Source organism: Thamnophis elegans, chromosome 13 (genome assembly GCF_009769535.1).
Source record: "Thamnophis elegans isolate rThaEle1 chromosome 13, rThaEle1.pri, whole genome shotgun sequence".
NCBI classification, from domain to species: Eukaryota; Metazoa; Chordata; class Lepidosauria; order Squamata; family Colubridae; genus Thamnophis; species Thamnophis elegans.
Window position 1 is genome coordinate 23,030,412 of NC_045553.1, and position 15,423 is coordinate 23,045,834.

At 45.0% G+C, this 15,423-nt stretch overlaps 1 protein-coding gene across 1 annotated transcript; it reads left to right on the top strand.

The window, feature by feature from the left end:
- The first annotated feature begins 70 nt into the window (after positions 1–70).
- Positions 71–15,095, top strand: POLM (DNA polymerase mu). The gene is made up of 12 exons (XM_032229498.1): positions 71–201; positions 947–1,181; positions 3,255–3,444; positions 4,006–4,104; positions 4,394–4,564; positions 5,100–5,171; positions 6,311–6,431; positions 7,989–8,121; positions 9,550–9,652; positions 10,580–10,870; positions 13,668–13,751; positions 14,843–15,095. The coding sequence occupies exons 2-12, from the start codon at positions 991–993 to the stop codon at positions 14,927–14,929; spliced, it is 1,542 nt and encodes a 513-aa protein (XP_032085389.1). The 5' UTR covers positions 71–201; positions 947–990; the 3' UTR covers positions 14,930–15,095.
- Positions 15,096–15,423: the final 328 nt, after the last annotated feature.

Sequence of the window (15,423 nt, forward strand, 5' to 3'; positions counted from 1 at the left end):
GACTCCTGGCGGGGAGGCTCGGCGCTCTTTTAAGATCCCCCTTCATTTGCATGAGTGGGCGGGGACAGCTTCATTCGGACCGCAGCTGGAGCAGATAATGCTCCTCGCGCCTTGCTTTTTGCCTTGCACTTTGTCAGCTGCAGCAGCCACTCCTCTGGGCTCGGCGGGTTGCGGGAGAGAAAGACGCGCGGACGCTTTGCGGTAATCACTGTCTCTCCGGAGTGTGTGTGGGGGGGAGGCTTGGCAGTTTTGTGATCGCCCGCCCGCCCACCCACCCACGGCATCCCTTCACCACCACCACCAGCTGACGAAGAAGGTGTGGGAAACCCCCCCTCAGAAGCCCTCACCCCCCACTCTTAGAAGCCCCACCCCCTAAAAGCCCCCCACCTCCTAGAAGCCACCCCCACCCCTCCTAAAAGACCCCAGCCGCCTGTAGTAGCCACACCCCCTTGAAGCCACCCCCACCCCGTCTAGAAGCGTCTCCCCTAGAAGTCACACTCCCTAGAAGCTCCCCAGCCCCTAGAAGCCCCCCAGACACCCCCTAGAAGCCACACCCCCTAGAAGCCACCCCCACACTCTCTAGAAGCACCCCCCTAGAAGTCATACCCCTAGAAGCCCCCAAGCCAACCCATAGAAGCCACCCCCCACCACTCCTAGAAGCCCTCCAGCCCCTCCTAGAAGCCACCCCCACCCCCTAGAAGTCCCCAACCCCCTGTAGAAGCCACACCCCCTCAAAGCCACCCCCACCCTCTCTAGAAGCCGCCCCCCCTAGAAGTCACCACCCACTACCACTCCTAGAAGGCCCCCCCCCGTGGAAGCCACACCCCCTAGAAGCCATCCCTCACCCTCCCTAGAAGCGGGCAGTCAGCAGAAGTAGCTTGCAGTACTGCACTCTAGCCACTGCGCCACTGACAAATTAAATAAAACAATTCATTTCTCCAAGTAGGCTTCTTGGGAAAAGGACGGGTGCGTCACACCAGTGGGCAGATCATGGCCCAACTGCTGGTGAAAAAACGGCGCCCTCCTCGGATTGAGCCGGGTCAATCAGCTAACTCCGTGTACCCAGTGCTTTTCCCCGAAGTCGTGCTCGGCCTGGTTGAGAAGAGGATGGGCACCAGCCGGAAAACGTTCCTCACCTCCTTGGCTCGCAGCCGAGGCTTCTGTGTAGACGATCCCTGCAGGTAGGTGGCTCCCCCACGGGAGTGGGCTGAAGGGCCACGAAGATGGAAGGCAGGGGTGTCAAACTTGAGAGCTGGGGGCCGGACGCAGCCTGCTGGGTCCTTAGATCTAGCCCGTGGAGCCAACCTGGAAAAAGCAAATGACCGGCCCACGGTGCTTCTGCCAGTGAAAACGGAGCTTGGAGAGCCAAGCTCCGTTTTCACTGGCAGAGGGTTGCAGGAGGCAGTGGCAGCCGAAAACTGAGCGTGGGAGCTCTCCCCCCTTTTTAATAAAAAGTTTAAATTTTTTTCTTTCCATATACATTCACAAATATACATTCACTTTACTTTACTTTACTTTACTTTACTTTACTTTACTTTACTTTACTTTACTTTACTTTACTTTACTTTACTTTACTTTACTTTACTTTACTTTACTTCTTTGCTCTTTTCTTTACTCTTTACTTTACTTTATTGTCATTGTACATATATATATACAGTTTACACATACAAATAAATTCACATAACACCCAGAGATCAGGCCCAACACACAACAATCCCCAAACACACCTCCACTCACCAAAAAGTTCCCTGCCTCTAAACCACCCAAACATCCCCACAATAGACCAAGTAGAGCTGCCCAATAGCTCACTGATGGTGACTCTCATGAGTACTCTTAATATTTATCGGTTATTTGCTAGCATTTACCACAATCTGTTTAAACATATAAAAAGCATAATCGCTTTCTTTCCATCCCGTACATCCATCTTATTTTGAAACAACCCTACTCCATTTTTCTTCTCAACCTCCCTTCTTTACCTTCTTCTTTCTTCCTCACCTTTATCTTTTCTTCTTCCCCTCCCTCTCCCCCACTCCTCTCTTCTTCTCCTCCTTACCCTCTCTCCTACTCTTACTACCCCTCCCTTGCTTCCTCTCCTTTACCCCTTCTTCTTTTCCCTCCTCTTTCTCCTTCCTTCCTTTGTTGCCCTTGCTTATTTTCTTCTTCACTCTGATGGATTTTCAGGGAGAAATTCCAATGATTCCAGTCTCGTATTTACGTAAAAATTTTTTTCCTCTTCTACATTTTTTATTTCTCTATAATTCCACTTGTATCATCTTTTAAACTATATTTGTATCTTAATACTTTTCTATTTTTCCCTTTAACTCCCCTAGATTTGATAATGTATCATATGGGTTGCTTAATCTGAAATCTTTTTTATTTATATTCCTTTTTCTAACCAATCATAAAATCACCCCCAAGTCCTGAAGTACACCGATTCCTCTTTGTCCTTTATTTTCAGTGTTAACCTATTCATTACTGCGCAATCCAATATTTTCTTTATTATCTCCCCTTCTCATATATAAAGTTTTTATTTTTTCATTTTCATAACATATAATCACTTGTATACTATTACATAGCCAACATAGTATTATATTATTAAATGTTTACATCAATTTGTCTTACTATCAACTCCCCAAAACAATTATTGGCTTTTCTGCTCTCCATACACCGTATTTGTACCTTATCCATCATTTTCTTCTCGCTCTCTCCTCCTCCCCACTACCTCCTTTCTTCCCTCTGTAATCCTTCTCTTCTCAACTTCCCCTTCCTCTCTCCTCCTCCTCTCTCCCCTTTCCACTCCTTTATTCTCTCCTCCTCTCCCCCCCCCCGCCCACTCTCCTAGCCTTCTTTTCTTCCCTTCTCTACTTCCCACTTTTCATCTAATTTACTTGGTGTATTTCAGCTTCTGAGCAAGCTCCATTTTATGTTGATGGTATTTATAATTCCTTTTCAATATACATATTTAATTTTAACATATATTTTCCTCCTCCTTTTTTAAAAGAGAAAAAAGTATACATATATAGTAATTGTATTTTTAACCACCACCCCCAGGCTATTTTTATTATTTTATTATCTCCCCTTCTGACGGGATTTTGTCTGTTTTCCAGTTTTGTGCAAATACAATTCTAGCTCGGGTGCCCATTTTTACTGGCAGAGAACTCGGGCTGCCACAGGCGCCCCTGAGACAGGTGATGCCATCTAAGGTTTAATCTGTGATTGAGCCCAGCTTCATACATCTTTGCTTTTGGTCCTAGTGAGAAAGTGACTCACGTTGTGTCCGAAGGCAATTCTGGAGATGAGGTGGTTGAGTGGCTGAAGAAGAATGGAAGGCCACCTGCCAAAGCAGGTGTAGGAGATGGGCCAGCTCTGCTGGACTTCATCTGGTTCACGGAGAGCATGGGTGCCAGTCGGCCCGTTGAGATTGAACCCAGGCATCGGCTGAAGGTACAAAAGCATCCTTACAGGTGGCACTTTGGGGTTGTCTTTAAGAACAAGGCTGGAGCTTTTCACCTGTACGCCTTTCACCTTGCTCTGCTCAACCTGCGTCCTTCAGGTCTTAAGTTGGTCTTAAGTCTTCCTCCCTCCTTCACTCCCTCTTTCCTACTCTCCATCTATGCTTCCTGCCTTTGCTTTGCTCTCCTTCCTTCCTTCCTTTCCTTTCCTTGTCCCTTTTCCCTTCCCTATCCTTTCCTATCTTTCTGTTTCCCTCCCTTCTTCCCTCCCTCCCTTTCTTTCTTTCCTTCCATCCATCCATCCATCCATCCATCCATCCTTCCATCTTTTTCCTTCTTTCTTTTTCCTTCTTTCCTTTCTTCCTTTTTTCTCTTATCTTTCTTTCCTTCTTTCTTTTTCCTTCCTTCCTTCCTTCCTTCCTTCCTTCCTTCCGTCCGTCCGTCCGTCCTTCCCCATGGTTTTTGAGACTTTGCTTGCATGTGAATCAGAGCAAAATTAATTAAGGATGACTTGGACACTTCTGAAGTGTCTCACCTCTTTCTTTTTGCCCAGGTGGCCACTCCTATAGGGCCACCAGAAGAAAAAGGCCAGGTGGCCCCCTACATCTGCCAGAGACGGACTCCCCTGCTGCACCACAACTCCACACTCACGGTAAGGTGACTTCCTCTAGACCAGTCAATCTCTGCCATTTAGAGAGGGGTGGACTTCAGTTCCCAGAATCCTCTAGCTCCTCTAGCTCTACCTCCCGGGGATCAAGGAAAGCCTCTGGAGCCTGGGGATGGCAAAAACGCCCCCCTCCCCTGCTGTGATGCAGGAGTCCGAGTAGGACACACACCCTGGTCACGCCCCCCACCCAAGCAACCCGCCTCTTTGGAGGGCTTGGACTTGGTCTGGACCAAAGTCTCTCCAGGTGTCCATGTTACCTTCTGCCTTTTTCTAGGAGGCCCTCGAAACTATGGCGGAAGAGGCGAAATTCAATGGCAGTGAGGGTCGCAGCTTGGCCTTTTCCAGGGCGGCTTCGGTGCTTAAGGCCCTGCCCTGGAGGGTTGACAGGATTCAGCAGCTCCATACTGTGCCTTGCATTGGGGAGCATTCGCGGAGAATCATCCAGGTAGAGGAAGACTCTGGTCGTCTTATCCCATTCGAGCATCGTGACCTTCCTGTTGGTTTTGCATTGTGATGCCCCTTGTTTGTCATCTTTCTTTCTTTCTTTCTTTCTTTCTTTCTTTCTTTCTTTCTTTCTCTCTCTCTCTCTCTCCCTTCCTTCCTCCCTCCCTTCCCCCTTTCCCTCTTTCTCACCCTCATACTCTTCCTTGCCTTCATATTCCTCACCCTCCTTCTCCTCACCCTACTGCTCCTCCTCCTGCTCCTCTTCCTCCTCACCCTCATACTCCTCACCCTCCTTCTCACCCTCATACTCCTCCTCACCCTCCTCCTCTTCTTCCTCCTCTTCCATGGGGAAGCCAGATTCACTTCCCAACTGTGTTACTAATTTAACACCTGCAGTGATTCACTTAACCACTGTAGCAAGAACATCGTAAAACGGGGCCAAACTCACTTTACAACTGTCTCACTTAGCAACAGTTGGACTCCATTGTGGTTGTGAGTCAAGGACTACCTGTATTGTGTGTGTTCCTTCTCAACAGGAAATGCTGGAAGATGGGATCTCTGCAGAGGTGGAGAAAGTCAGACAATCGGAGAGATACCGGACAATGAAGGTGCAGCCAATGGCTACCCCTGCATGGGGGGAGAACATGGCATGGAATTTGGGACGTGGCATTTCATGCATTCCTATTGTCAGAGGTTCACTGCCTGAATTATGAGTGCACTGCTGGTTTCGGGAGAAGTTTAGCTTCCTTAGGTTTTGGGGTGCCAGTGCAAGTTTCTAGTCCACAGTATACTCTCGGGTCAAGATATATACTGAAATTTCAATCCCCAGGTAAAAAAAACACGATTCCCACTGAATATTTTACATTCTGTAGTTCAGGAAATGTACTTCTACATTTAGTGACCCCCCCCCCACACACCCGCTGACTTTAGAGGGGTCCCGTCCTTCAATTTTATTTTTGTGAAAATTATTCAAGAGGTTTTAAGAACTTCTTGGATTCAGCCTGCTGCTAAGCCCCTTGACCAGCCTAGAGAGAGAGATGAATTGGAGCCTGTGGGTTTGGATGATCGTTTACTGGTTTTTTTTTTAATGTAAAGTGGGATGTCTTGGCTATAATTCACCCAGTGAATAGCCAGGATTGAAAACGGAGTGAAACCCATTTTCTAGTTTTAAGAATGAACCCCGATTTGATTTTCTTAAGAAATTGCAGCAGAGAAGTCCAGGAAAATGCTAGCAGCAAAATGATGGTTTTGCTTTGATTTTTGGAAATGCCAATCCTGTATGAATTTCTTCCTCCAGTAGAGGAGAATATTTGCATCTCAAGGTTGAAATGAGGGGTACTTGGTGCTCTCTCTCGTTTTGGTGGTTTTCTTGCAGACGCTTCCTTACCAGCGCACTGATGATGTTGTCTGGTTTGGTAATGAAATGACTGCAGGAAAACAACCAACCTCAGAAAGCACCGTGGACCCCACAGTTTTCCTCCTCCTCCTCCTCCTCCTCCTCCTCCTCCTCCTCCTCCTCCTCCTCCTCCTCCTCCTCCTCCTCTTCCTCCTCCTCCCTGCAAACTCTAGTCCCTTCTAGCACTGATGGTGTTATCTAGTTTGGTAATGAAATGTCTGCAGGAAAACAGCCAAGCACCAAGGACCCCATGTTTCTTCCTGCATTCTTGACCTGTTAAGTGGTTGAATTATGGACCTTTTGCTTACACAGACAGGGAAGGCATTTTAAGGAATTCCTTTTTCTCCGTAGCTTTTCACAAAGATCTTTGGAATTGGAGTAAAGATAGCCAGCCAGTGGTACCAGGAAGGCCTCAGGACGCTCGCTGACTTATCATTGCACCAGGTAAAATTGAACAAAGAACAACAAGCAGGTGAGTGATTCATGCAAAAAAGGTCATTTTTATTTAGTTTATTTGAAGGGCCCTTTGGTGACACCATATTACAACAACGCCATAGAAGATTGGAAGCTGGAGTGATGATTACCGTGTTTTCCCTAAAATAAGACAGGGTCTTATTTTCTTTTGACCCTCTAAATAAGTGCTTGGCCTTATTTTCGGGGAGGTCTTATTATTTTTGAGGTGCAGGAGGTGGCGAGCGTAGTCACCTCATGGCTGCTGCTGCTGCGTTGCAATATTTTCAAGGAGGGCTTATTTTGGGGGGATGGCTTAATTTTAGTGCATGCGCTCAAAAGCCCGATTGGGCTTATTATCCAGGGAGGTCTTATTTTCAGGGAAAACAGAGTATGATTTTGCTTCAATGTGGGGTGGACAATTTTTTGACTGCAAAGACTTTATAGAAATGTTTTTGGAAATGTTGAGATACAAATCTAGTTCTTAGATTACATTTCTGTCTTCCTCCTCTTCTCCTCCTCCTTCTCCCTCCCCCTCTCACTTCTTCTCCTTCTTCTCTTCTTTTCTTCCTCCTTCTCCCTCCTCCTCTCCCTCCTCCTTCTTCTCCTCCTCCTTCTCCTTCTCATCTTCTTTTCTTCTCCTTCTCTCCTCTGCCTTTCCTCTTCTTCTTCTCTTCTTCTCCCATTTTCTTCTTCCCTCTCTCTCCTCTCCCCTCCCCTCTTCTTCTTCTCTTCTTTTCCTCCTCCTCACTCCCCCTCTCCCTCCTCCTTCTTCTCCTTCTCCTTCTACGTCTTCTCTTCCTCTTCTCTTCTCTTCTCTTCTCTTCTCTTCTTCTTCTCCTCCTTCTCCCTCCCCTCTCACTCCTTCTTCTTCTACTACTCCTCTTCCTTTTGTCTTCTTCTCTTTCTCTCCTCTCTACTCTTCTCTTCTTCTGTTCTTTTCCTCCTCCTTCTCACTCCCCCTCTCCCTCTTCCTTCTTCTCCTTCTCCTTCTTCTCCTTCTACTCATCTTCTCTTCTTTTCTTTCTCTCCTCCACCTCTCCTCTTCTTCTTCTCTTCTCCTTCTTTTCTTCTCTCTCTCTCCTCTCCCCTCCCCTCTTCTCTTCTTTTCTTTTTTCCTCCTCCTCACTCCCCCTTCCCTCCTCCTTCTTCTCCTTCTTCTCCTTCTACTCATCCTCTTCTTTTCTTTCTCTCCTCCGCCTCTCCTCTTCTTCTTCTCTTCTTCTCCCCCTTCTTTTCTTCTTCTCTCTCTCTCCTCTCCCCTCCCCTCTTCTCTTCTTCTTCTCTTTTCCTCCTCCTCACTCCCCCTCTCCCTCCTCCTTCTTCTCCTTCCCCTTCTTCTCCTTCTACGTCCTCTCTTCCTCGTCTTCTCTTCTCTCCTTTTCTTCTTCTCTCTTTTCTCTCCTCTCTTCTCTTCTTCTCTTCTTCTTCTCTTCTCCTCCTCCTTCTCCCTCCCCCTCTCCCGCCTCCTCCTTTTCCTTCTCTACTTCTTCTCTCCTCCTCCTCTTCTTTTCTTCTTTTCTTTCTCTTCTTCTTCTCCTTCTCTTCTGACTCTCTTCTCCTCTCCTCTTCTCTGCAGGACTTATTCATTATGAAGACCTCAATACCCCTGTGGAGCTCTGGGAAGCCGAGGCCATCAGCCAGGTGGTCCGCCAGGTGATTGAGCAGATTTTGCCTGGAGCGACAGTCACGCTGACCGGGGGATTTAGGAGGTGAATAGATTTTGTGGGGTTTGTTGCCTCATTTTGAAATAAACAATTGCCAAAACTCCCAAGAGAAAACAAAGGTGATTTTATTTACTACTTACCTTAAATCATCGGTATGTTTTCTTTATATTCCCTATTGTTGCAAATTTACCTCCCACCTTTTCCTCCTTGTCATGCATACATGCATGCATGCATGCATGTGCGCGCACACACACACATGTATGTATGTATGTATGTATGTATTTAGTGTCACAACCCCTGGTATGCCCAAATATGGGAGGAAGCTTACTGCTTCCATTCTCTATCTATCGGCTCGTCACAAGAGACCATCTAGACAGAAACCCAATATTTTTACTGTTGCCTTTGTTGCCTTTGTGTTGTTTTGTGCTGATAAATAAGTAAAGGGAGACTAGTATAGATCTATTTCAAGCTATTTAGCTCTCATCAGCAACCATACCCTTACTGGGATTAGAACCTGTGCTGTATTACATCTTAGGCAGATGTGTTAACCACTAAGCCACAAGGTTCTCTATTTATCAGCACAAATACAACATATATATTTGGTGGTGGTGTGTATGTGTGTCAAATCCCAGTACTTTTGACAGTGATAGTGTGCATTTTGGATTCAAGTTTGTGTGTCTGTGTGTGTGTGTTCCAGCATTACTTTGACTTGACACTATATAATTCATTCCTTTTCCCATCTAGTACAGGATTAGCATAAATAAATACCCAGGCAATGGCAGGTTATCAGCTAGTTAATAATAATTTGAGTATAATGTTTTTGTCTGAACCCAGCCAATGGGGGGTCGATGCAGCAACATTTAGCACTATTAATACAATACCATACATACAATACATACAATACAATATGATACAATACAACAACACAACACAAGTTAGAAGGCACCTTGGAGGTCTTCTAGTTCTAGGCAGGAAACCGGTTCAGAGAAATGGCTATCCAGCATCTTCTTAAAGACTTCCAGTGTTGGAGCACCTACAACTTCTGGAGGGAAGTTGTTCCACTGATTCATTTTTCTGTCAGAAAATTTCTCCTTAGTTCTAAGTTGCTTCTCTCCTTGATTAGTTTCCACCCATTTCTTCTTCTCCTACCTTCAGCTGTTTTGGAGAATAGCTGTACTCCCTACTACTATCATGTCTCCCCTGGTCCTTCTTTTCATTAAACTAGACACACTCACTTCCTGCAACCGTTTTTTGCATGTTTTAGCTTCCAGTCCCCTAATCACCTTGATTGTTCTTCTCTGCCCTCTTTCCAGAGTCTCCACATCTTTTTTACATCGTGGTAAAACTGAATGCAGTATTCCAAGTGTGGCCTTACCAAGGCATTATAAAGTGATATTTAATAATGTTAAAATGCCAATAAAAACGAACTTGGCTAGAAATTTGTCGCGACCGTCTGTCTCTCTCCCCCAACAGAGGGAAGCCACGTGGCCACGATGTGGACTTGCTTATCACCCATCCTTCTGAAGGTGAAAAAATGGGACTCCTGCCCAAAGTCATCAATATCCTGGATAGGCAGGTAGGCCAAGGGCTTGAATGCAAAGTGGTAGGGGAGGATATGGCAAAATGGGCAGATCTGAACATGAGTGGAAGTGGCAAACATATGTTTGTTCAAAAAGTTGCACAGAAATCGCATTTCTGCAGGGGAGGACTTGCCAAAGAGATACAGATTAACACAACTGGAAGGGACCTTGTATGTCATCTAGTCCAACACACACACACACACACACACACACACACACACACACACCGCTCAAGCAGGAGATCCACTACCATTTCTGATAGATGGCAACCCAATCTCTTCTTGAAAGCCTCCAGTGATGAAGCTCCCACAACCTCTGAAGGCAACTTCTGTTCCATGGGTTGGTTGTTCTCACTGTCAGAAATGTTCTCCTTATTTTCAGGTTGAATCTCTCCTTGATCCGTTTCCATCCATTGTTCCTTACCTGGCCTTCGGGTGCCTTGGAAAATAGTTTCAAGGAAAGATTAACCTCTACAGATAGTCCTCAACTTATGATCACAATTAAGCCCAAAATTTAGGTTCCTAAACAAGACATTGGTTAAGTGAGTTTTGCCCCATTTTTGACTCTTCTTGCCACATGTGTGGGGTGAATCGCTACAGCTGTTAAATTAGTCACATGGCTGTTAAGTGAATCTGATTTCCCCATTGACTTTGCTCATCCGAAGGTCACAAAAGGGGGAAATCACGTGACCCGGGGACACCGGAAAAGTCATAAATACGAACCATCATAAATCCATCCCTGTTGCCAAGCGCCCAGTTTTTGGTCATGCCACCCTGGGGATGCTACAGCAGTCGCGAGAGTGTGAAAACTGGCGAAGAATCTCTTTTTTTCATTGCCATGGTAACTTTGAACTAAATGAACGGTTGTAAGTTGAGGACTGCCAATAATTGTGATTTGTCGTCTTTGTAATGCTCCCTTCTCAGGGCTTCTTGCTGTATCACAGTTTCCACCGAAGCAGCCTCCTCTCACTCGAAGATGAAGAGCTGTGGGTTAGCGGTGGTTCGAGCCACATGGACCACTTTGAGCGCTGCCTCTCCATCTTTCAACTCGGGGACCATCTTACTGGAAGCCATCCAGGGGTTGTAGGGGCCGCCGCTGTTCAGACCGCTGGCACCTCTGGCAGGTCCCGTCCCCGAAAAGCTGTGCGGGTGGACTTGGTGGTGACCCCCTATGGCCAGTTTCCGTTTGCTTTGCTCGGCTGGACCGGCTCACGGGTGAGTTCCAGGTGGGCTGGGTGGATCCTGTGTCTGAGCTTGGTGTGGTTTCGTGTTCCTTTGGGTGTGGTCTTGGGGAACAGGGCCTATCTCTCTCCCCCCCTCTCCCTCCCTCCCCCTCTCCATCCATCCATCCATCCATCCATCTCTAGCAACTATCTTTTTATCTATATCTGTGTTTATACATCTAATCAACTATTATCTATTTATCATCTATATCATCTATAACATCATCCATTTCTCTGTCTGTCTGTCTGTCTATCTATCTCTAGCAACTATCTTTTTATCTATGTGTTTATACATCTAATCAACTATTATCTATCATCTATATCATCTTCCATTTCTCTATCTATCATCTATCTATCTATATCCATCCATCCATCCATCCATCATGTAGTTAACCGTGTAGGTATTTGGGATGTCAAATTAAGGAGGAGCCCAAACTGGGGAACAGGCAGGGCCTGCCTATCTCTGTCTGTCTGTCTGTCTGTCTGTCTCTCTCTCTCTCTCTCTTTCTCTTTCTCTCTGTCTCTCTCTCTCTCTCTCTCTCTCTCTCTCTCTCTCTCTCTCTCATCTATCTATTTATACTTGTGTGTCTATATATCTAATCATCTATCTATATCTATCTATCTATCTATCTATCTATCTATCTATCTATCTATCTATCTCCATTCATCCATCCATCCATCCATCCATCCATCCATCCATCATGTAGTTAAACAATGCTGATATTTGGGATGTCAAATTAACTAGCACTCCAAATGTTTTTTGGGGGGGGCTGTCTGTCTGTCTGTCTCTCTCTCTTTCTCTTTCTGTTCTCTTTTTCTTTCTCTTTCTTTTCCTCCACGCGTTTGGGTTTTTTTTAAATTTACCTGGAGAGGCCAGGTGCTCCTGCAGGCAAAGAGTTCACTTTAACCTTTACACTCCAATCCTTCTGCAGCCCTTCTGAGAGAAGGTCAAGGCCCTTCACTGCACAGTGGAAGAGAAATTCACCCAGACTTTCTCGAAGGCATTTCAGTGCCCAGGATGAGAGCTTAGAGTACCAAACGTTGGGGCTGAAATAAGAGCCCTCTGGGCCTCCATTGTTATTGAATTATTGGCCATGCTCTCTTTGAAATGCTTGACTTTCTTCTTCCTAAAATGTTTGTATGAAGGATTAAGAGTCATTTCTATTTTATAAGCCTGTAACCAAATCTCCCATCCTTAGCTTGTTTGCTTTTGGAGATCTTTCCTTTCCTCAAATTCAAGACAATCTCCTACGGGAAAAGACATTTTAGGCATTTCCCTTCTGTAATACTGCAGAAAGAATCCTGCCAACAAAAGTGTGTCTAGTCAAGGCTATGGTTTTCCCAGTTGGTTTTAATTATATATTGTGTTTTTATGTTATTGTATGTCTTCCCCTCCCATACAAGTTGTTAGCCGCCCTGAGTCCCCTCAGGGAAAAGGGCGGCCTATAAATAAACTCAACTGAACTGAACTGAACTGAGTTGCAATGGATGGCTGTGAAAGTTGGACCATAAGGAAGGCTGAGCGCCAAAGAATGGAGGCCTTTGAACTACAGTGCTGGAGAAGACTCCTGCGAGTCCCTTGGACTGCAAGGCCATCCAACCGGTCAGTCCTAGAGGAGATCCACCCTGACTGCTCTTTAGAAGGCCAGATCCTGAAGATGAGACTCAAATACTTTGGCCACCTAATGAGAAGGAAGAAGGACTCCCTGGAGAAGAGCCTAATGCTGGGAAAGATAGAGAGCAAAAGAAGAAGGGGACGACAGAGAATGAGGTGGCTGGATGGAGTCACTGAAGCAGTCGGCGTGAGTTTCAATGGACTCCAGAGGATGGTAGAGGACAGGAAGGCCTGGAGGAACATTGTCCATGGGGTCGCAATGGGTCAGACACGACTCACAACAACAATACTGCAGAAGACTGAAATCAAATTCAGAATGGATATGTTAAAGAACTAGGGTGAAAATTTTAAAAAATGAAACTTAATTCAGATTTCTGTAAAAACAAAATCAAACAAAGGCCTGTTCTCATTTTTTCCAGATTGCATGGAATAACAGATTGCAAACAGAGGAAGGCAAAAGAGTCCTTCTAATTCTTTGATTATCTGGTTATCATCCTGTTAGTTTTCAAAGCTATCTTACCTGGATATTTGAAGTACCTGTTTGTGGCTTTATTCCTACTCACCAGCCACCAAAGTTGACATCTAATCAAAGATGTTCAGCAGACTGGCATTCCTAGAAATGCCAAATTCCTTCCTCAGCCTTCTAAAACTGATTCAAAGTTTGGGAGAGAGCAGGTGATCTTTCAGAGATGGGTCAGGCAAACTCCTCCATTCCCACGTATTTCACATTCGGAGGAGCCTTTATTAATAAACTAGCTGATAACCTGGCATTGCCCAGGTATTTATTTCTCCTAATTCTGTATTAGACAAGAAAAACCCTGATTTGTTGAAAATGTCCAGACCAAACATAATTTCTAATGTTGGATTTTCCCCCATACCAGAGGGAGCCCCCTTGTGGAATACTGTGAAACTCTAACCACAACTCCACTGCCCTGTACAGTAGAAGCCATTGTACGGCAGTACAGTAGAAGCCATTTTAAGGCACAACAGGCTGTATCTTAACAGAACACACACCTCGAGGGGTGTTAGGGGTGTCTTACCCCCACAGTATTTTTCTCCAGAGTGTAAGGTCATTTATGTACATATGTGTGTGTGTTTGTGTGTGTGTGTGTGTGTGTAATCCACTTGGCGCTTCACTCGGGACTAAGTTCTTTCATTTCCTTCCCCTTCCCAGAATTTTGAACGAGACCTCCGCCGTTTCTCTAAGCGGGAGAAGAAAATGACCCTCAATAGCCATGGTCTCTATCACCTGGAGCAGGTAAGGGGTTTCTGGAGGAAGAATCTCAGGAAGGAAGGAAGGATTTTGCATTTGGCACCCTTGGAGAGAATTTTTCTTTTTCTCCTGCAAAGGTTCAGGGTAGATGGTGTCATTGGAGGCAGTAGAGAAACCTGGATACAAATTCTGGTGTATAAAGGCCAAGAAAATCTTGCATTTAGATGGTATTAATTTGTGTGTGTGTGTATGTGTGTGTAGATAGACAGATAGATGGATGGATAGAGTGATGGATAGGTAGGTAGATAGATGGGTGGGTGGGTGGATGGATGGATGAATGATAGATAAATGATAGATAGATATATAGATAGACAGATAGACAGACAGACAGACAGACAGACAGATAGATAGAGTGGTAGTTGGTAGGTAGGTAGGTGGCTGTATTCACACACTTACACACAGAGATTATAGAGACAGAGATTGAGATAATATATAGATTATAAGATCCCCAGAGATAATCTTGTGGTAAGATGGGCACCAATAAATGTTACAAAGAAATAAAATTCCCTTTTATGACCCTGTAATCCCTTAATCTAGGGTACAGTCAATTTAGCTAATTTCATTATACGCATGATGTACAATGACAATAAAGGCTGCACTATACAGTCATGGCAGCTGGATGGAGCTGAGCGTTTATTGGCCGGATGCCCTTCCTGACGCCTATGCAGAGTTCACAGCAGATACTTTTTTCTTTGCTCCCAGGGAGAAAAATATTCACCTTTACCTAGGATTGAACTCTCAACCTTCTGAGTGGGAGGTGATTAGCTTCACCAGTAGGCCACCATGCCGCTGAAATAAATAAATAACTTACACACATATTTTTGGCTCGCCTGGTAGGAAATCCAGCCATTTCAGTTTGCCAATCATGAGTTCTCCAACCAATACAATTAAAACCTGGTTTAGCACAAGCTACGAATAACATCTTAGTTTGTGCACAAGCATACATGTATGGGCAGTCATATGTATTTGGCTATGGGGAATTGGCCGAGCCTTGGACAGGATGCAAAAAAATAGAGAAGGTTTTCACTAATTGATTAATGTGTATGTATTTATTTATTTTTTTGCTCATCCTTCAGAAAATTTTCCTGCCTGCTGCGTCCGAGGAAGAGATTTTCCTGCATTTAGGACTGGAGTATATACTGCCTGAAGAGAGGAATGCTTGAGCCATTGTTGTACAAAGTCCTTTTTTCACCCTATGGAATTCACAAATGAATGAGAATCACCCAGGTTACATTTCATATAACTTTCACTCGTGTGTGTGTGTGTGTTCTCTCTAATACATGATTTATTTCTGGGTTGTGTCAATGAAACTTTAGAAAATACATCACTTTTTTCCCCATACGCTGTTGGTTTCTGTTTTGATTTTTTTCACCCCCTTTAACATGGTACAGATGGTCCTTGATTTAACAACCAGAATTGGGACCAGAATTTCTGTTGCCACGCAATGTGGTTGTTAAATGAATCGCAGCCAATAATATGACCTTTTTGCCATGGTTGCTAAGGGATTGCTGCAATTGTTAAGTAAATCCAGCTTGCCGTTGCTGGTTGGGAGCTAGCTTGGAAGGTCACAAATAGCAATAGCCCTTAAACTTATATCCCGCTTCACGGTGCTTTACAGTCCTAAGGGGTTTACAGAGTCAGCTTATTGCCCCCAACA

Coding starts and splice junctions, on each gene's coding strand:
- POLM (XM_032229498.1), top strand. CDS start 991: ATGGCCCAACTGCTGGTGAAAAAACGGCGCCCTCCTCGGATTGAGCCG. Junction 4,105..4,393: donor ACCACAACTCCACACTCACG/GTAAGGTGACTT, acceptor GCCTTTTTCTAG/GAGGCCCTCGAAACTATGGC. Junction 10,871..13,667: donor TCGGCTGGACCGGCTCACGG/GTGAGTTCCAGG, acceptor TCCCCTTCCCAG/AATTTTGAACGAGACCTCCG.